At 31.7% G+C, this 23,394-nt stretch overlaps 1 protein-coding gene across 6 annotated transcripts in view; it reads right to left on the minus strand.

Moving 5' to 3' along the window:
- Nucleotides 1-23,394, minus strand: part of LOC115874690 (protein turtle) — a 241,578-nt gene that overhangs the window by 15,460 nt on the left and 202,724 nt on the right. For all 6 annotated transcript variants that reach the window (XM_030889923.1, XM_030889926.1, XM_030889922.1 and 3 more), the window contains exons 14-16: nucleotides 18,695-18,810; nucleotides 14,516-14,627; nucleotides 4,996-5,074 (exon numbers count right to left, since the gene is read on the minus strand). In XM_030889923.1, the coding sequence (XP_030745783.1) occupies nucleotides 4,996-5,074; nucleotides 14,516-14,627; nucleotides 18,695-18,810 (307 nt within the window). The remainder of the gene's footprint in view (nucleotides 1-4,995; nucleotides 5,075-14,515; nucleotides 14,628-18,694; nucleotides 18,811-23,394) is intronic.

Consider the following 23,394-nt stretch of genomic DNA (forward strand, 5'->3'; position numbering starts at 1 on the left):
AATCAAATTATTTCGAATTTTTCAAAGAGATTTCTCTATTTTAACAAAAGAGGAAATACTAATTTTATTTTAATTTGCTATATTTCCGTTAATAAAAGGCAAAATGGCTAGGGTAAATAATAAAATAAATAAAATCAACGATTGCTGCGCTAACAAACGAAATAAAATATTTATTAAGGCACATGTCAATGTTTGTTTATTAATTAAGTATACGGTTAGAGATATTCAGGGTGTTCCACTATTCCGTGGACATAGAATTACTACGTATTTTTGGAATCAAAATAGCTGGAGGGCATCAAACATTAAAAAAAAATATATTTTAAGAACCGTTATACCGATTTGAATGATATTTTGGGTGTTTATGTTTTGCTAAGTGCTCTAAAATTTGACTTTCACAGAATTGAAGAAAAAGTACGGGAAGGGTGAAAACAAAAAAAAAAGGGTGATTTTCTTTTCGTAAAATGGTCCCTCTAGTATTTACTACATTTTTTGTCTCTCGTAAAAAAAAACACCGTGCATACTTTTTGAGGAAAGAAATTATTATTCCAATGCTTGACTTTCAAAAAATGTTTTTTGTCAATCAATATATCAAGATATGGAGGCACATAAAATGTATTATGCTCTAATAATCTAGTTGGTAAAAATATGGAATTTTATGTTAGGAGGTATAAATTACATTTGACGACAAACATCATAAAACGCTAAAAAAATTAATAATTATTAAATGAATTACCGTTCTGATTTATCTTTAATTCATGCCATCTAACGGACAAACGAAGCACTTTTTATAAAGGTAAATTATGTTCAATTAACTTATTTTGATCCAACAATATGTTGTAGTTGTTCTATGTCCACGGTATACAGGGTGGCCCATCGAAAACGTTCCGCAAGGCATAACGGCTAGGGTATTTTTTTTTCAAAAAATCCAAAAACACGTCAATTTTGTTTGTGAGGGGGACAACTTTTGCCCCAAAAATTATTGCAAAATTTGCAACCCTCTAAGCAGGGGTGTCATTCCCCAATTTTTTTCAAATGGGAAGGGGGGTCAAGTGGTACCGCAATGAAAAGGGCTTTCTATTCTCTATACTTTCCCGCTTCGTTTTTGAAAATCGGTGGAGTCATTGAGAAAATATGAAGGATTGAAATTTGAAAAGTTTATTTAAACATTTATCAGAGTAAATGATAAGGATAAATTCCTTCGACCAATTTGCTGTTTTTTCTTATTATTTCTAGATGTTTACGCATTTTTTCACTTGCCACAAGGTTGAACGATCAGGTGCGGTAGTTGCTAGATAGCTGTTCTGTGACTTTTGCGTTGAAGTTCTTTTCAACTTACAGAAAAAGTGGAAATAATCGAACTTTATTTTAAAAATAAACTTTATTTTACTTTATTTTTAAACGCCCTCGTTGAGTTCTTGTACCAACTGAATTTTGTACGGTGGGACTTGTGTTTTTTTTAATATCCTTTGGACGCTTGTACGATTCACGCCGGTCTCATTGGCTAATTTTCTTGTACTCAGCGTACTATCTATGACAACTTGACCCAATACGAATACCTCCATAGCTTCATTTACTACAGGATTTTCTCTCCGCCTCTTTTTATTCATAACTGAACCAGTTTCGCGAAATTTTGCTACTAACTCGCGAACAATTTTGCCATAAAGGTCTTTGTCAGGATGGCGTTCATTGAATATCTGCGCAAACCGATTGCCACATTCATTATTTTTAAAATAAAATTCGATTATCTCCACTTTTTCTGCAAGTGACTACACCATAATTGTTAAAAAGTTTAACGATATTGAGAAGAACTTCAACGCACAAGTCAAGGAACAGCTACCTAGCAACTATACCGCACCTGATCGTTCAACCTTGTGGCAAGTGAAAAAATGCGTAAACGTCTAAAAATAATAAGAAAAAACAGCAAATTGGTCGAAGGAATTTATCCGTATCATTTACTCTGATAAATGTTTAAATAAACTTTTCAAATTTCAATCCTTCATATTTTCTCAATGCTTGGACCGATTTTCAAAAACGAGGCGGGGAAATATAGAGAATAGAAAGCCCTTTTCATTGCGGTACCACTTGACCCTCCTTCCCATTTGAAAAAAATTGGGGGATGACACCCCCGTTTAGAGGGTTGAAGATTTTGCAATCATTTTTGGGACAAAAGTTGTCCCCCTCACAAACAAAATTGACGTGTTTTTGAATTTTCTGAAAAAAAAATTACCCTGGCCGTTATGCCTTGCGGAACGTTTTCGATGGGCCACCCTGTATGGAGACACCCTGTATATATGTCGGGTGCGACTCAAAAGTGGCTCACCTATAGCTTTTTTATTTATTTCAGATAAAAAAAACGAAATTTGGTATGTTAGTATATGATGCTATATATGGGATACAAACCTCGGAATTCATTTACTGTGAACGAATTTTTATAAAATTTTCTGGCATTGTATTGTTAATAAAATATATTACAAAGTTTACCCATTTAAATTCGTTGCTTTCACTTTAGTATTTAAATAAAGACACATATACAAATGTATACATACAAGATGGCTCCGTGTTCCGAAAAAGCTCTGTATCAGGATTCCTATTTGAGATTTTCACTCCAAACCTTTTACAAAATATGTGTTTAATGGTAGTTCACATTTCAAAAATATTTTTATAGATATACAGGGTGAGTCAAATATATTTTTACACTTAAGTTTTAGTTTTTTCAAAAATGCCTTAATATCATAGAGTATACTGAGTGGTTTTTGCATTATGACCAGATCCATGAGGACGTCAATCTAGACGTCCAGGAACCTTCGCATGAGAACTTCTAATCGAGACGATCGACTTATTGTAAGTTTATTGCTAAGAAATCGCCGCCGGTTGGCAGATTTTCAAATTTATAATGAATTGCACCTAAGGAACGTACGTATTAACTTAACAGACTCTAAAGCGGCCCTCACACGATCAATAATATTGTCAATGTTTTTTATTGTCAATATTTTATCAATATTTGAAAGTTGGCCTGACACGGTCAATACATATATCAATATTAAGTTTTGTGCAGATATTAAGTGTGAATTATACCCTATGCCATAAAATTAAAGATAAAAAAAGCGTGTCATTTTAGCAGTGAGTGTCAGTCAGTGAGAAAAAATATGGAAAAAATAAAGGAAAAAATTAAAGAAAAGACGTTATATAAAAAATGGATATCCAAAAAGAAAAAGGTTCGGCCAACTAAATCTTCTAAAGTACGTTAAGAAACGGGAGCCTGATGATTGCGATCTAAAACTGGTGAAAACAACGACGGCGATGTTCCGTCTTCCGCCATGGTTACGAATAAACTAGTCAAATTTTGTCAACCATGCTAGCTAACGATCAATATATTGTCAATACGACTAGCTCCGCCTTTAATATTGTCGAGTATTTTCAGGATCTCGAAAATCCATCAATATATTGAAAGTACATCAATATGTACGCTCAAACGCTCAATAATATTGTCAATAATCCAAAATATTGACAATATTATTGATCGTGTGAGGGCCGCTTAAGAAGAAGACTAAATGAAGCAAATCTTATGTTAAGAATGCCTGCTTCGGGACCAGAACTTACTAGGTCTGTTGACTAGGACCAAAAGCAAAGGCATGGTCTTAATGTAAAAATCACGAAAACATGTTAGTGTCTTATTCAAAAGCGAATATCTCCATCAAAAATAAAGCTATTGAGGTGAACCAAAAAACAAACTATCGAGAAAGGATGTATCTGGATGATAAAATGATTTTTAGATTTCAAGTTGTTCTAACATATTCCACAGGGCGTTTCAAACTTTCACCAAAATATCAACGTTTCGTTTTCCCTCGTATAATTAACAGATGAGGAGTTTCATTTTTAATTTAGAAAGAGATACTAAAAAGTCAAATAATTTGGCTACATACTGCTTAAAAAATCATCAAAATCGGCCAACTAGAATAAAATATATTAAACTTTAAAATACATCAAAGTTTTAAGGTGTCCATTTTTCGTGCTGATGAATGTATTTCAAAAACTATACATTTTAGTCATATACTTTTCTAATGAAACTCGCCTTTATTTTTTACTAGAATCCTAAGATCAATTAATATATAGAGTGTTCCATTACAAAAAACACAACTTTGATGTGTAACTTTTTTTGGGGACACCCTGTAGAACTCAATATCATTTTATAAAATGCTTTAAATTGACTTACATAAGCTCACAAAATTTCACTTCAATACAATCTTTTGTTCTCCTTGCAAAAACCGCATCGTATATGACGCGCCACCCTGTATAATTCGATCTCAATCAAAATTTCAATGATTAAAATATTAATAGAATAGGTATAGCTTATGAATTAGATTCATTTATTTCAGTAAATTTACTTAGAAAAAAAAATTTAAAAAATCAAAAAATTAAGAAGGAAATAACTAAGAATTTACTAAAATTACAAAAATAAAAAAATAAAAGCAACGAAAAAAAATGGGTAAACATTTTAGTATTTTATCTATAAAACACCATACAGAAGGTTTCACATTAATACATTGACAGTAATTGAATTCCGAGGTAAAAGTCTCTGGGCACTCCACTATACGTCAATCAATCCTAATTTATGTCACATACTAACATACTAACAAACCAAGTCTGAATCTGAAAGACTGTTATCTGAAAAAATAAAAAAGTTATAGGCTGTGTGCAATTTTTAAGACGCACCCGGTATACTAAGTAAGTAATTGGTTAGCTATGTACATATTATATTAATGAGACAATTATTTATTATTAAAAGTTGTCTAGAAAAATGTTCATAAACAATAGAGAAAACAGTATTAGTAAAATTACAAAAATATTCGGCTGGGATATGTTTTGATGACATTTAGTTAATAAAGCGTACAAAAACTGTTGAGGTTATAGGGTTACCAGTATTTGGTTAGTACAAGGGATCATAATATACAGCTGATAGCGATACTAATATACTGTGTGATAGAAACAACTTACTTTTTTAAAGGCACTTGGCTGTCGGTGGCTCCACCCCCATTCCTGGCATCCGAGATTCTACACGCTACCATGTTGTAGGCTGTAAAAATGGATTTGTTTTAAATTTAAATAGAGTCAGTTAAATAAAAACGTTGGTAGGTACTTTCAAAACGGTGACTGAGTCGTGGATGCTGCTGCAAAGTGCGCAAATATTCTCGTGCATAGCTGTATCGTTTTGTGTTTTAAATTATTTAGATTAATCGAAAAAAGTTTTTTGATTGAAATTAAATTAATTTACTTTAATGTAAAATGAAACGAATTGAGTAAAGATTTGACCTAAATCTTTATAAAACAAATACTAATTCAAAACAAACTTTTTAGTTTCGCATAATAAAAGGTGAATAATAGTGTGACAAATTGCGTTAAAAAAAATTATGGAGAAAATAAAAGGTGTATTTCTATCCTTTATTTAAGAATATTAAAACATAGAACAAAACACAGACTAAAACACAATTTACAGAAAATGGCATAAAATGCATATAATACTAAAAAGATATGTAAGCGATAAACTCTGTTTCGGTATATTATTTTCTAAAGCATTTTAATAGAAGAAAAGTTTTTATTACAGAATAACGAGAGTAAACGAAATGATGAAAATATAACAGAGACAAAAAAATCTACTTGAAACGAATTCCATGTAACGAGGGCTTATAATTTTAACTAAAAAAGGCTTATAATTTCTACTTACAAACCAAAGAAATTTAAATGTTAAAGAATTTTTATTTTTTTAAACCGAACTTTAGCTTAACAGTTATATAATAAATTGCACTGGCCTATATACAGGGTGGTCCGAACTGTATTCCGGAAACTTCGGCAGCATATTCTGCAGATAAAAACTTTCTCGTGTATAACCAGATATAAATGTATGTCCAAAAATGCTTAGTTTCGGAGATACAGGGTCTAGAAGTTTCAATTTTATTTCGATTTTTTCCAAATAATTTCCGAAGTAACGTCAATATTTGGATGAAAATTCGTGTCTGGAAGTTTTTTGACATGAAAAATTTGATTTTGATGTCAATATATGACACCTATTTCTAGGGGGGGGGGCACCATCTACATGTGTTTTAACTGTTTTGAAGAGTAATAACTTTTCGTCCGTACCTGTATAAAACTACCGAGTGAAAAATATACATTTTCGTGAGTTTTTATGTAAAAAAACGTCTCTTGGTAAAAATCGTTACAAGCAATCGTTCTCAAGATATTTAGAATGGAAATAGTGAATACATGTTATTATTGACAAAAAATAAAGACATTGAGTAGATAGTTATTTGACTGAAATAATAAATATGGAAATTTTTTATTTTTTTAAATTAATCATAAATATTTCTACGAAAAAAATATGATAAAACAGTTTCTGTTGAACTTTTGCCACAAAAACATTTCAAATTTATAATTTCAGTCTAATAACAGATTAGTAAACATGTTTAATTTATGTCAATGATGAGAGTTATTGATAATTTCGATTCCAAATATCTCGAGAACCATTACTCGTAGCGATTTTTACCAAGATACCTTTTTTACGTGAAAAAACTCATAAGTGTATATTTTTTTATTCAGTAGTTTTATACAGGTACGGACGAAAAATTATTACACTTCAAATTAGTTAAAAAATATGTAGGTGGCGCCTTTTACAAGTAGGAGTCATATTGACACCAAAACATAGACAAACAAATAAAAAGAGACTGGCAAAGAGAGGGACAACGTTCCCGTAGCGCAACTCAGAACGCAAAATTTGGTTCTATTTATGTTGATCTGCGCATTGCGTCTATTGGGCCCACTATCTCATTCTAATATAATAAGAGAGAAAGAAGCAGCCATATAAAACGTAATTTCTAAATAGAAATTAGAACAATCGCCTTTCGTTTTCGTCATCATGACAACCAAGATGACAACATCATGACAATTCGTAATTCGTCATGTTTGTTAATTTTTCTTTTGGTGATTTACCTTTTTTTGCTAAACTCTCCATTTTATTAACTTATGGATATGGATAGAGAACAAATTCCTTTGTTTCTGATAGGTATTTATATTTTGTTACTTATAATTTTAGGTTATACTATTTGTTATTTTATTTGCTGCAGGAGCCAGTATCATCTATTTTTTATATGTATTTGTACCCCCTTTCTCTGATAGATATGTTAAAGACACCCGGTAAAATAAAAGTAAGTATGTTATATTTATCAACCTATTAAGAAAAAAGTAGAAGTAGTAGTGTCAAAAATATTTCGAACCTCTCTTAACATAACAAATTAATGCATTTCATTTTTTGGGTAGTTTATAGATGGTTTACAGTAACCAGATAGAAACTTAATTAATATACCTATTTTACTTTTGTTTTAGGATTAAAACTGTACTTGAAAATGGTTCAGGGTCATGATTCCCGTAAAGTTTTCTTTGCTTGGATATTCACTTTGTTATTGCAATTAGGCAGTTGACAAAAAATGATGTTTAAAAAATGTAGGTACATATTTTAACTTATTTAGCAATGTGATTTAATAATCTTAAAATAAACTAATTTAAAAAAGTGCCTGAATGTCTGGGAAAATTTAGATATATAGTATGTAAAAATGCGTATTTTTTCTAAAATTACTGATATTAATTGACGGGTGGCTGCAATAACCAGGCAGCCCCACTTTTTTAGAAAATAAGATTTTTAATGCCCTTTAAAAAATTGGCCGACCGTTTCTTGCAACAGTCAGTTCTTCTGCATTTAAAATTGGTAGGTGGGTGGAATAAACACTGTTATTTTTTGTTATTATATAATAAAAATTTTATTTATTTTTATGTATAAATAAATATGTTTATAAAACAATACAATTTTTGCTTTTTAATAATTTCCCTTATAATACCTAGTAGTCTTCTTTCGTTCTGAAAGAAACTGAAAATTTTCACTTAAACTGATTTATTCCCTACCCCCCGTTCCCTTTACCTGGTATAGGGAATAAATCAGTTTAAGTAAAAATTTTCAGTTTGTTCAGAATGAAACAATACTACTAATAAGGGCTAATTTAAATTTCCCGCCAGCCAGAATGTGCAATAATGTCTTACGATACGTTTTATATTTTGAATAAGAAGACTAAGGAAGGAGCATATAAAAAATCTTAGGTAAACCGCGATGGGCCTCAAATATGGCCGACTTAAATTCCGGTTTATCAGTGTCGTTCTAATTTTATTTAAAAAATGTAAAACTATGATGTAGGGTAGACGTGGGGTAGACTCAATAATTTGTTGTTTTATTTTACGTTGTGAATCATTTGTGAAATTGGTAGTTATAAAAATTGTTATAAAAATATATAATTCTAATAAAAATAGATAAGTTATAATAAGTATTTATTACCACAAACATCCGATATGCTACTGAAGCAGGTAAGTCAAATTAACGTATCTAAATTCTTTGACATCTAATCTTTGACAAGTAATAAATAAAAGCTAAAATGCAAGAAAAATATATAATTTAGTTATTTTAAGTGAATTTCATAAATGATCGGTTTACTACACGTATGTATATTATATAGTCACTTACTAGCGAAAAGTTGTTCCATTATTTCACTCAATTTTTGCCGAGATCTACCGCACGCTACACAACCAACTATTTTAGAGTCTTTTTTGATAAACATCACTGTTAATTTAAGTGCTGCCACAATTTCCATCTAGATTTACGACCTTTATACAACTATCAGTAGTAGAATAAATAATAAATAACATAAAATAAGCTCCGTAAAGACTGACAAATCCACAAAATTTCAAATCAAATTCAAATGGGTCAAATGAATCGTCAAACAGAACTGTCAAGAATCCCCACCCTAGAGTGCTTTTATGGCGCTTTTTCCGCCCACCATGCATGAATACATGGATAGCATTATGCTCCTTCCTTAGTCTTCTTATTCAAAGGTTTTATACCTATATCTTTGTTTTTCATATCAAGCACACATAATAAAGAAAGATAGCAATAAAGACGTAAGTCCTACCATGGTCCTGCTAATTGGTTTCAAAATTGTTATTCTGAGTTGCGCTACGGGAACGCGGTCCCACTCTTTACCATGAGATTTGTCAGTCTCTTTTTATTTATTTGTCTATGCATCAAAATCAAGTTTCTCATGTTAAAAAAGTCCCAGACACCATTTTCATCTAAATATTGTAGTTACTTCAGAAATTATTTGGGAAAAATCTAAATAAAAATGAAAATTCTACACCCTGTATCTCCGCAACTAAGCATTTTAGTACATACATTTATACGAACTTTTTTACTTATTTTTTATCTGCAGAATATGCTGCCAAAGTTTCCGGAATACAATTCGGACCACCCTGTATAACCTACAACCCTAGCACACGTCGAAGAAAATATTTTCAGAAATTTCTAGATAAACCTGCAATTATAAATAGTTTTCTAAAACCAAAACCAAAAACAATTTTCTTAGAGGTTGAAAAATGTTGATGGAAAATTTCAAATATATGCACGTATTAAAGAAACACCCTGTAGTGTAAATTCTCAAAATGTAAAAGTACATGGAATTCGCCGGTAGCAAATAATACAAACAATTCAACAGTAAAATTCGTGCAATTCAAATAGAATAATCGGCATTCCAAAACTGTTCAAACGTCAAAAACGACTTTTTACTAATTTAAAGATCAAATCTATACCCAGTCGTGGATGTAGTTGAGAGTGCGATTTAACTGTTCCAAAGCTGTTCAAACGCAACGAGATGATTAAACAAGATGAAATTTAATAACTTCTATTCTAAGTTTTACCTATATCTTACGTACATTTTAGAGAGAGCTTAAATGTAAAAATAAGAAAAGAAAACAAACAGTATTAATTTAATTTTTTCATCTTCCTGTACTATAAATAGGTTACTGTAAAATATTTAAATTTCATAAAAAAATGCCGGTATTACACTGGTTGACACTTATATTGTATTTTATAAGTACAATACGATCAAAAATAGCGTGAAAGTGTTCTTTGAAATAATAATGATTGACGTACAACCTGTTAAAAATAATTTTTTGAAAAAAAGTAAAAAGTTTTCAAATATGCCTATCGTTCACACTCACACTGTTAATAGATTAAATATACAGGGTGTGTCAAAAAATATGTGCCATCTCTCGTGGGAAGATTTCTCACGTAAAAATAAGATTTATTTTGCATATCGGCATAGGCCCGATACTGCTTTGTCTCGTAGCTCTACAGGCTGTTAAAGTCTTAATATTTTTTCGATTTATTATAATTTTCATCCAAGTACTTTAGCGTTTCGAATAAAATTTTGAGGGTAAAAGTTACTATAAATGCGACATATTTTAAAGCTAAAAAAGTGTCGACATATTCACCAGGGACGTGCCTATGGGTTATCACTGGAATATTTTTCTAAAAAAAGCATGTACGCCACTGACTTCTACATTTTCTTGTTAGCGAAATAGTGTAAGCAATTTAATGCCGATTAAAAGTTGTCTCTTGATACTTTGTCGATTTCGGCTTCCTTGATGAGATAAACGCAATTTTAATAATTGGTATTGACTCAAGTCTGCAAACAACCTTTAAAAAAATTAATATCATTAACTTGTGAAAGTTTTAAATAACGACTCATTCATTGATTCCTCGTCAAAAAAGTTCACATAAACATGATATGGAAATGCATAGTTTTAGAGTTACAGGATGTTAAATTTTTTTAAAATTAGGTTTTTTGTAATTATCTTAAATACCATTGTTTTTTTATTTAAAATTGCTGTAGGTATGGACTAATAGTAATAATAACTAGTATAGTAAACGCCACGAATGTTTGGGAGTGATTCATCGGTCGCTACCATGTGAACTAATCTGTTCAAGGTTACATAAAACTTAATTCCAGTGCCGTGGTGTTTCAGGTCATATAATAATCAATATATAATCTGTTGTAATTTGTTGTTTTAACTGTCAAAGTCTGGTCAAAACATATATTTGGTTATAAATATAAAATGGAATGCCCCATTGGTCGCACTACAAGCACACCAATGGACTGACGCACAAAAACGAATCAATCAAAGAAACGCGATATAGTTTCTAACATTTTAGAATAAGTAGGAGGAGCGCAGGCAGATGATTAGACCGGGCCTTTCAAAACCTACGTCTGCGGTAAAAATTTACGTTTTTAATGTAAAAATGATAGCGCGCGTGTCGATTCTAACGTCATCAAGCGATGAATCACTCCCAAACATTCGTGGCGTTTACTTTAGTAATAATATGAGGCAAAATGAGGTAAAATATGTAATTTATTAATTTTATTTTTATTTTAATTTTATTAATTGTGATTAATAAAATTGCGTGTATCTCATCAAGGAGGCCGAATTCGACAAAATTTTAAGAGATAACTTTTAATTGGCAATAAATGGCCTACTCTATTTTGATCTCAAAGGAAAAAAAAATCAGTGGCGCACATGTTTTTTTTTGAAAAATATTCCAGTGATAACTCATATATGCACGTCCCTGATGAATTTATCGACACTTTTTTAGCATTAAAATACGCAGCACTATAGTAACTTTTACCCTCAAAATTTCATTCGAATCGCTAAAAGTACTTGGAAGAAAATTATAATAAATCAAAAGATTATTAAAACTTTAACACCCTGTTGCTACGAAACAAAGCACACTCAGAACTATGTTGATATCAAAAATAGATCTTATTTTTACGTGAGGAATCTTCCCACGAGAGATGGTACATTTTTTTTGAAACACCCTATATACAGTTGGGGGTTGGAACCTTTGGTGTTACACTAGCAGAATAAAATGCTAATGATTAGTGAAACACGCATCCAGTGAAAAAGTAAAGTTTTTTTGTGTATTGTGGTGAATTAGTGTTTTATTTTGCTGTTGTAACACCAAAGGTTCCAACCCTCAACTCTAATATGTAATTATATATAAAAACAAAATATTACCGTATGATCGAAAAAAATGGTATCAGCGATGGCTATGAAATGAAGATCGCTGTCATTTTATATGTAAAATTATATGAGGAATGTAATTGATTTTTTCCATGCCAACTCGACGCTTTTTTTTCGATCATACGGTATTTCATTTTATATTAAAAATCTACATAACGAAAAAAGAAATTTTAAAATATTATTCTTAAATCTTTTTCCAGAAAATTTTTTAAAAACTTCAGTTTATTTATTAAATTAATAGCTAACAGTAGAGTCTTTAAGTTTGTTTTTAGCTTTTAGCCTTAGTGAACTTTTTAATAACTCTATAGCAATCAATTTTAATTGCTGTATTATGTCAACAGCTCAAAGTGTTCAAAGTATTAAAGCTAAGCCTTTAAAAACAAAATTAAAAACTTCTTTATACAGAGTCGCTGATATGTATGGAAACGGTCGATTATTGGGTAAAATACACGAGGTACCGCAAAAAGTTATATATAAAATATAAAAATTATAGGGTTTTTAATTGTCTATTGGCAAGTAATAAATTTAAGTATACAGGGTTGGTGATAAAGTCGTAGCACATCAAAGTTAGTTTCACTCATCATACAGTCCCAGGGCTTTGACAAAAGCCAGTATCTGGGACGGTTTTATAGAGGGTAGTTCTCCATCTCCAATATCAGTCGTACCAAAATTCATGGCACGAATGGTTGTCGTCTCGGCGCACTCAGTGATGAGGTGTACTGGTGTTTCCCCATCTTCCCCACAGAATCTGCATTCGCCGTTTCTTCTTAGTTTCAATCTACTGAGGTGTTCATTGAGGAGACAGTGTCCTGTTAAAAACCCCGTGACAATCCGAAGATTGTTCTTACTTAAACCCAGGAAGATCTGTGATTTTTCTTGATCATAAGCCCTCAGAAACTTCTTCGAGTGTCTTAGACCGTTGCTAGATTTCAATTTCAGGTTGCGGATGGAATCTTCCAAGTTCTTGAGTTCCGCCTTGAGTTGGTTACCACTTGGAAAGCAGAACGGTTCTGGTCCAGTTAGTGGAGTGTTCGCTCCTTTCCTAGCTAGATTATTTGCTTTTTCATTGCCTTCTATCCCTTGGTGAGCAGGCACCCAGAGTAGGAGGACTTTGTTTTCTTTGCCTAATTTATTCAGCTTCTCTATGCATTCTTTGACCTTCGAATTTCGAATTGATTGATACTGAGTTGATCGCTTTTAAGGCTGCTTGACTATCAGACAAGATGGCTATTTCTTGTTTCCGATAGTTCCTATCTAAGATAAGTTGTACGCATCTTTCGATAGCGTAGATTTCTACCTGTAGGATACTAGGGTAAGTGCCCATTGGTTCGGAGTATTTAGCTCTCGGCCCAAACACTCCGATCCCTGTTCCCGTATTGGTTTTGGAAGCATCAGTATACCAAGTTATGGTATGGTCTTTTAACTGCTGGGCAAGCGTTTCGCTCTTCCAATCCTTTTTACTGCTCAATACTACATTGAGATGTTTCTCAAAGTTTTGTGTACCAGGCAACTGCTCCATAAGTAATCATGGGTCTTACTATCATGGTATACATCCAGCGCAAAATGTTAGGGGAGCAGCCCCATCTATTTCCGGCCAGTCTTCTGCATATCATGAGAGCCTATATGGCTTTGCTGGTAGTGTTCTTAATATGCCTGTTCCACAGGAGTTTACTGTCCAGGGTTATTCCCAGGTATTTGGTTTGGTAACTTCCTGTGTTGGCAGTATTTCCTTTCCATCTAGTTGGATTCTTTTCAAGTTTTTCAGACTTCGCTTTCTGGTGAATGGCACTATCGCGGTTTTGTCTAAGTTGATACTCAGCCAGACAGTTCTACGCCATTATTTCAATTCTTCCTTAAGCAAAAATCGAGATACACACATTGTATCTCTAACCAACCGTTTCCGAGTTATTGTCTTTTGAAAATATGCCGTAAAACAATTCGATTTAATTAATGTCGATGTGTTCTGAGGTTGTGTGATACTTAATAATATTTGACATTAGTTTTCAAGTTAGCATTTATAGATGTATAAAATGAGATTTTATCAAGTCTGGAAATTACAAAAACTCGATATCTCGGAAACGGTTGGATTTAGGTACATTATGTTATTACAATTTTTGATTAAAATTGAAGGTAGAATTGAAATACCTAATAACATACAGGGATTTCCATTTAAAAGAAAATATTTGAGATGCCACGACTTTATGATCGACCCTGTATACTTAAATTTATTACAAGATGTTAGGCATTTAAAAACCCTATCACTTTTTTATTTAACTTTTTGCGGGACCTCGTGCACTTTGCCCAATAATCGACCGTTTCCATACATATCAGCGACCCTGTATATAGTTTTGTATTACTGATATTATCAAAAAAAAAATCCGCCTTCTATTCGAACTTATTTACTTGTTGATCTCTTCGTTTTTAAACTTTGGACTGCAGTGATTGAAGTATATACTATATATCATATTGGCAACCGGAAGAATAAATTCTCTACCTTCATGTGTTGTTTAAGTATAATACCGGCTTAATGAAAGTATATAAAAGCAAACTTATTGATTGGATTCCTTACCTTTCTCTTGTTTTCGTCGTTTTCGTTTATTGCAAATCTTAACAGCACAAACTGACAAGATGATGGCTACGATGAAGAACAAAATACCGCCCACAACTCCTGCTGTAATGGCCTGTGAAAATAATTATTTTGTTTGAAAAATCCATATGACTAGTCTATCATAATCACAAATTATTCAATACCCAGCTTGATATATTATGGAGACTTACTCTGAAGTGAGCAAGTCGTTACTGTGTTTATTGGTTACCATTACAGTTATTCCTATCTTTGTTTAGTATACGTAGACGCCAGACGCTAAAGAGTCAGAGGGATTTACAGAGAGGTTAGATATAGTTCATACCAATTAAACTTTTAGTCACGTGATTAAGCTTGACTGGCACAGCGTTGCCCACTTTTACATAATATTTTCTTTTAATCAAAATATTTAAGGAAACAAAAAAAATAATTATAAATATATAAACAGTTATTATTTACATTATAAGCTATCTTGTACACTTCGCACTAAACAAATCACAAAACAATTAATCGCACTATCACAAAACAATTAATTTAAACCAAAAACTCGTAACACAAAACTAAAGTGTCAAAACAAATGACAATGTCAGGAAATAAATAAATGAATGTGGCAACTTTAGTTACGTAACTAAAAGTTTAATTGATGTCGAATATATGTGATATGAACTCATATGATGTGAACACTTATAACACTTATATGATATGTGAACTGTTTGAATCAACAAGCTCCTTCAGACAGGCTACAGCACTGGAGAAAAATTTACCAAATATTTCGTAGGACCATATCATAGCTATATGCTCCTGTCAAGCGCAAATGGTATCTCCTTTTCACTTGAAAGTGTTCTCACTATTGTTTACGCATGTGGGAAAATTTCCAGATATCATTCTATACAGGGTGGCGCCTCTCATATACGCCGCGGAAGTTCCAAGGAGAACGATAGTTTATATCGAAATGAAATTTTGGCAGCATATGTAGGTTAACTAAAAGCATTTTATAAAAATATACAGGGTCCGGCAATAGTGCGTCGGGCATCTGTAGCTCCTAGAATAAAAAACTTGAGAATTTTGTTTAAGTGCAAACCTAAACTATGTACCAGGATGTATTTAAGGAAAGTATTTTAACTTCTATAGGGTGGCTCAAAAAAGTGCGAGTGGACCTTGATGATTTTTTTTAAATGGAACACTCTGTATATTATTGCATTTTTGGCTTCCTTTCGGGTCACATAATCCTAAGATATGAATAAACATATTTTAATAGTTTCAGAGATATTAAAAAATAAATCAAAAATATATATTTTAAAGCCCTTCTTAAAAAAAATATTAAAAATACAAGAAACGTTCTCAAATCAAAACTATATTAGGTATTTACTTTAGATGGTCTATACTTACTTTGCTATAAATATGAAAATCGTAAATTATACAGGATGTTCAAAATTCTACGCCAAACTTACTAAAATATAAAATAATTTTTCTTGGTTTTTTTAAATGAAACACCCTGTATATTATTTTCTCAATAGACGGAGAATTAAAAAATGAACATTTTTTGTATTTAGAGTATTTCAAAATTTTTAACAGTTTCGCAGATATTTGCGATTTTATATTTTATATGGCATTTCCCACAGTAAATTTTTATCAAAGCCACCCAATGATTTTTTCTCGTATTTTACCATTGAAAGCGCCATACGAAATAACACTGCGTGTATCTGCGAAACCGTTAAAAATTTTGAAATACTTTAAATACAAAAAATGTTCATTTTTTTACTCTCCATCTAATAAAAAGATAATATACAGGGTGTTCCATTTAAAAAAACAAAGAAAAAATATTTTATATTTTAGAAAGTTTGGCGTAGAATAGTAAACATCCTGTATGATTTACGATTACCATATTTATAGCAAAGTAAAAACAGATCATCTAAAGTAAATACCTAATATAGTTTTGATTTCAGAACAGTTCTTGTATTTTTAATAATTTTTTTAAGAAGGGCTGAAAAATATATATTTTTGATTTATTTTTTAATATCTTTGAAACTATCGAAATATATTTATTCATATCTTAGGGTTATGTAAAGTGATCTGAAAGGAAGCCAAAAATGCAATAATATACAGGGTGTTCCATTTAAAAAAAATCATCCATGTTCACACACACTTTTTTGAGCCACCATATAGAAGTTAAAATATTTTCCTGAAATACATCCTGGTACATAGTTTAGGTCTGTACTTAAACAAAATTCTCAATTATTTTATTCTAGGAGCTACAGATGCCCAACGCACTATTGCCGGACCCTGTATAGAATTGTACAGGGTGTCCCCAAAAAAGTTACATATCAAAGTTGTGTTTTTTCAATGGAACACCCTATATATTAATTGATTTTCGGATTCTAGAAAAAAAATAAAGGTGAGTTTTATTAAAGAAGCATATTATACCTAAAATCTAAGGATTTTGACATATTTCACATGTTATGAAAATGAAAAGTAAATTTTAAATTTCCATAACAGCTACCTAAATTTTAGTTGACCTTGTATAGCCTGATATTTAATTACAGTAAACATTTATGCTAAACCAAATTGAAATTTGACCCGAAAAGTTATACAGGGTGAGACAAAATTAATATGGAACATTAGTCACTTTTAAAAGTAAGTTGCTCCTTTATTTTAAAAGGAACACCCAGTATATTATTCCGGTGTTCAATGGGGAATTTATTTATCTTCAAAATATTATTAAGGTTGCCTACCCCTCAGACTAGATATTTTCCTAGATATTTTAATTTTTATGATTTTGCGTCAGTAGATCATTATTATTTGAAAAAAATCTAGGGTGACTGTTATATAATCTTTTGTTAATTTAACAAAAATTAAAGATTGTTGAGTAAAATACTCAACGGTAATAAAAAGATACACGTTTAAAATATATTTTAATTATTACACAATTAAAACTAGATATAAACCTATAATTATGTGACAAAAATTAGCTAGATGAAATCAAATGCTCAAAATGCTTCATTTCCTGTTAACTGCATAAAATGATTGTTTTTCAAAAGGATCTTTTCATTTTAAAAGGCATATGTGTCTTTTCATTTTAAAAGGCATATGTGTCTTTTCATTTTAAAAGGCATATGTGTGTTTCACTACCGCGAAAAGCAGCTACAATAATTTCTCTCATGTTGTCGCCAATAGTTGGTTGAGTTTTTTAAACACTGCCTTTAACATATCCCCATAAAAAAAAGGCTAGATAAAATCAGGAGCATTTAAATATTCTATTAATTGGTGAATGCACACTGCATTCACCAACTAATAGAATCATATCAATTCTCTCTGATGTGGGATAAGTTTGCATTTTCGGCAAATTTCTGAGAAATATTTTTCTTTTAACTGACACAAAATGATAATTAGTTGTTAAAGTTGGACTAAATAGACAGCTATGTTGAAGTAACGTCAGACATATCACAGTCACCCTAGATTTTATCAAATAATACAGATCTACCCAGATCAAATCATGTAAATGAAAATATCTAGGAAAATCTTTGTTTGAGGGGCAGGCAACCTCAATATTAATTTTTTCAATTTTGCAGAGACATAAATTCTCCATTGAATATCGGAATAATATACTGGGTGTTCCATTTAAAATAAAAGAGTAACATGCTTTTAAAGGTGACCAATGATTCAATATTAATTCTGTCTCACCCTGTATAACTTTTTGGATCAAGTTTTAATTTGATTTAAAGTACAATAGTTAATTTAACTACATATTAGTCTATACCGGGTAAATTCCAATTTAGGTAGCTTTTATTGTAATTTAAAAATTGTTCCTTACTTCTTTATAGAAAATGTTAAATATGTCAAAAACCTTACATTTTAGTCATATACTTCTCTTAGAAAACTCACCTTTATTTTTCTCCCAGCATCCGAAAATCAACTAACATATAGGGTGTTCCATTACAAAAAGCACAACTTTGATATGTAACTTTTTTGGGGTCACCATGTAGAACTCTCTATATTTTTAAAAAGTGCTCTGGATTAACCTACATATACTGACAAAATTTGATTTCAATACAAACTGCCGTTCTCCTTGGAGCCTCCTCGGGCTATGAGACGCGCCACCCTGTATTTGACGAGTTATAGAGATATCTAGCTTGGTATTGAATTAACCGAGCTACTTAAAATTACCTTGTGTTTTACCCTTGCTGGCACTGAAAATTTCACTTGCTCGCTGCCCTCGTAGCTTTGTTCCGAGTGGGCAAAGATCCGAAAATAGTATGTCCGACCACCCACAAGATTCTTAACTGTAAATATGACAGAGTACTTAAAAAGTTAGTTACCTACTTTTAGATCTTTTGATATTATAATAAAGAGTGCTTTCAAGAATGGTTCATTCCAACATTCCAACATTTGGTTGAAAGAGTAACTTCGACAGTCCATTTTTGTTATTATAATATACCGGGTGCGTCTCAAAAGTGGCTCACTTTTATAACTATTTTGTTTTTCAGATAAAAAAACGAGATTTGATCTTTTTGGTCAATTCCTGTTTCACCGGAAATGACAACTTTTGATTTTTAAATGATACCCTCGGTATTTATTTACTTTATTCGATAGAAAATGACACTCAGAATAGAATAACATACCATATGTCAACTTTTGTTCTATACCATATGTCAACATACGCAGATATGTCATTCTATTCTGAGTGTCATTTTCTATCGAAAAAAATACTGAGGGTGCCATTTAAAAATCAAAAGTTGTAGTAATTTCCGGTGAAACAGGAAGTAATCAAAAACAATTGAATACGTCAATCAATCCTAATTTATGTCATATATTAACATATCAAATCTCGTCTTTTTATCTGAGAAAATGAAAAAGTTATAGGGGTGAGCCACTTTCGAGACGCACCCTGTATAAAAAGGCAAATAAATTAATATCATTATTATTATTATAATATATACCCTTTAATAAATAATATAATCATAAAATTCACTTTTCTATGTATTTTTTAGAGAAGAAAATTATGGTTTTTCATAAATATTGGAGTTATGAACTTCTATTGTTTGAAATGTGTATTTAAACACGAAACAAACAAAACAATGACAATCAATGGGAGTTTAAAACTTTAGTATTCATCGCTGTTCCATTTTCATTTCGATAATGCTTTACTTTATCGCCTTTAGGTATTAACTCTAGAAAACAATATATTTTACAAGAATATTATATTGACGAGAACAAAGAGAGATAAGGGACAGACAATAATATATTGATTAAATTAATTGGGAAGTGGCTTTCTCGCTAGTAAGTATTTTTAGGTAAAAATAACTTGAAAAATTTCAATATATAGGGAAAGTAAAATAACTTTCGTTGCACATCATAATACGACCAGAAACAAACTCCACAAGACGACGCATGGTGTCACTGATGACGTGCAACAAAAGTTGTTTAATTTCCCTTTATGTTTCTACTATATCCGTCGTTTAAACTAAGCATATATACCCTATGATAACAGTTCTATAATGATTTTTTTTGATTTACTGAATATAAAACGAAAAGTATACAGTCTGACAAAAGGATCTTAAACAATGAAGCAACGGTAAAGAGAACGCTGTTTTCAAAAAGCCTGGCCAATTTTATTCATAAAATACAGGGGCATGCGGTGTTTTATGAAAATATATAAGGAATTTCTATATTTACCAGTAAACTGTAAACTCCTTCTAGACTATGATCGAAATGTTCCGCGAAATATTTTGTGAAACAATTCGCGAAGCATTTCTCGAAGTACTTTCAGAAGTAAACTTAATACTTTTCTTATGTTGCGGGGAATCTTGGCTTGTCTCAGCCGCAAACATCAAAATCGCCCAAAACGAACTATGATTGTTTGTTTTTCATTGTTATTGGAATTGTCTCTCGAAACGTTTCGATCGGTTTTGACAAAACTTTTCTAACACGCGAGTATTATATATATTCTTCGTACTACCGTTGATTGAAAGAATTGAGAAGATACGCAACCTAATGGGCGAATTCGTGACAGGGCTGATTTGATTTCCCCTTATGTCTCAAGTGCTCTACGGTCTACGGTGGAGACACCAACCGTTCTGCGATCAATACATAAAATACTTATTTTCTCTAATTCGGCCAGCGAAGGCATATCGAAGACGATGTGGATCTGAAAGCACAGTGTTGCCATATTGAAATGTGTAATATTTGTAATACGTTTTTTTTTTTGACTAAAATATCTTTGGATGAAAAATTCGCGGTTATGTATTGAAAATGTATTCGTGTTAAATATAGAATAAACAACAAAAATAAAAATTCGTTTATACCTACTGAATATGTCGTGCGATCGGAAAAAGTCAATATTTGGCTTGAAAATGGCGATTATTGACATTTACCATAATAATTTACATATGAAATAACAGCGGTCCTCATTTCCAAGCCAACTTTGACCCCGTTCTTTGTTTAATCATATAACATTATATTAAATTGTTTAATGATAGAAAATCCGTATTATTAACGTACTGTACCCAAAATCCGTAAATCTACGGATTAACCAGTAGTTCTGGCAACACTGCTTCCGGCAACCACTCACTCTGTCGACTGAAATCAGAACTACGGTACAGTATTCTTTATCCGCTGCGCTGTAAACGACTATCAGCGCCCAGAGCTAAACTAAATCTCGGAATTCCCGGACAGGCTGACGGCTACGCCAACTACAGCTCGGACAGGTTTTGTGCCACAGAATCGCCCATAAGGTTGCACATCTTATTTTTTCAATCAACGGTACTATTTCGCGAAGTAATCAAGGTCAAACTTTGTTGTGGCTTCAGAAAAATAAGTAAACATGGAGTATGAATAAATTTCATTAGTTTGTAATAGTAAATAATACCACTACATTAAACTGAAATGAAAAATCGAAAACAGTGCATTTAGAAAACAGTTACCGATGGTAGATTAAATTGGCTATTCCTTTAAGGTTACCCAAGGATATTTAGTTTTAATAATGGGCTCTTTCACAAAAAATAAAATACCCAATTCAAGGACAAAATCTGAAATAGAAGACTATTTTCAGTATATTTATCCAAAAAAAATAGTTCCATGACATTGAATAACTTTTTTATAGGCCCTCAAAATTGCTTTAATTTGAAATAATTTTAAAGCGCCAATTGATGACGTATGAAAAATACGCCCAATCACATTGCAGAACGGTGCTCGTGCGCCAGCCAACAACTGGCAACATTGCGATTTGATTTGACCAGCACCACCTCAACTCAAGGCCAATCAACATGATATGGGCAAGGCAAATATGGCGGCGAATGCAGCGCATTATTAAATTGTTTACCTTTAAACTGAAAAGCCGGTAGTGGTTTCTCGTTCCGATTGCATACCAGAAATAATTAATTATCTCTAGTTTGTTGTGGTTCTGCAACACGTTTGTTTAGTTCTTAGTGTTCAGTGCATGGTGTGATCAGAAAATTGTGATAAAATAACAGTGTAATAAAAATCCAAACCAGACATTTCACATAGGGAACTTCAAACTTTTGTGCTTGTCGTACTCCTCTATTATTAATTATTTTAAGGTAAGAACTAGAAGTATTTATCAAGATATTACACCTAAATGAGTAAAAAGCCTTCACCGCCAGTCTGCATAGTACTTTATAATGGTTACTTACAATAATCAAAAGATAGGTATTAAAGGGTAGGTATTAACATTTTATTGTAGCATACCTTTTACATGCTCTGTTCCAAATTGTCACGAGAGTTATAGAGGGGGTCCCAAGGTTTCTGCTTTTATATTTCCCAAAAATGACGAGCTTCGTAAAAAATGGTTGACAGCTATTAAAAGAGATAATTTCACTCCTACTAGTAGTTCTCGAGTAAGAAGTGCATTAAATATGCCTCAAAAAGGCCAAAGCCCAAAGCCTCTGTTACCCTAGTGAGGATGTAGTTATGGCTACTGCTTACACTTACCCTACAAGATATTGACAACATTCACATTTGAAAATATAAATGGCCTGGATGTAAGTCTTTTTTTAGGTCACAATTCCCCCTCACATATGTCAGAATTTATTATTAAAAAAAAGGAATGACGTTATAAAAAGGTATTTAGTTTTTTTTCTATATAAAATCTTGAAACACATATTATATTTTTTAGTTATCATCACCTATTATAGTTTAAATTTATTCCCATTTGTGTAATGCTGCAAAACATAGGAAAAATATTTCATATTTTTTGACCCAAGCCAGTGTAGTTTACACCAAGAGCATTTACCAAGGCTAAGACAAGTAACTTCCTATATTGTCCATAATAGTATATATTTAACAAACTGCAGTAAATGCAGTAAATTCTAAACTATAGTAGGTAAGTGTATGCAATTGAATATTTAGTTTATATTGCTATTTTCTGTCATATATTTCTGGTTATTTCTATTTCCGATGATTTTGAACACCTTATAGATGCTACCTCAAGTTTGAATATTTACACACTAGTACACTACCTACTTATTTTCTGAAAAAACAGACTTTTTTATAAAAAGTAACTAACTGATGTTTTCATAAAAGTAATACAAAAAATTCCATACTTATGTGGAGAGCTTTAGACTCCCTGTATATTAAAAAATTAGTGAAATATTACGTAATCTAACCCGACATTTGTGTGAAAAATGTCTATTTGGAAATAAAACAGGTATTAAAATACGCGCCAAATAAAGCACTTCTATCTCCGCCATATTGGAAAAGGTTGAATGGCCTTGTGTGGAGGTGGTGTTGGGTCAGCATGGTGGCCCGGCCGTGTTGCCGCTTTTCAACATGCCAGGTGCCAGGTGTGACGTATTAAAATTAAAGTGCGGATTTTTATTCTGGGCTTTTTTGTTTTTATTTATTTTCTT

The sequence above is a fragment of the Sitophilus oryzae genome, unplaced genomic scaffold (assembly GCF_002938485.1).
Source record: "Sitophilus oryzae breed Bouriz unplaced genomic scaffold, Soryzae_2.0 scaffold_1297_pilon_pilon, whole genome shotgun sequence".
NCBI classification, from domain to species: domain Eukaryota; kingdom Metazoa; phylum Arthropoda; class Insecta; order Coleoptera; family Curculionidae; genus Sitophilus; species Sitophilus oryzae.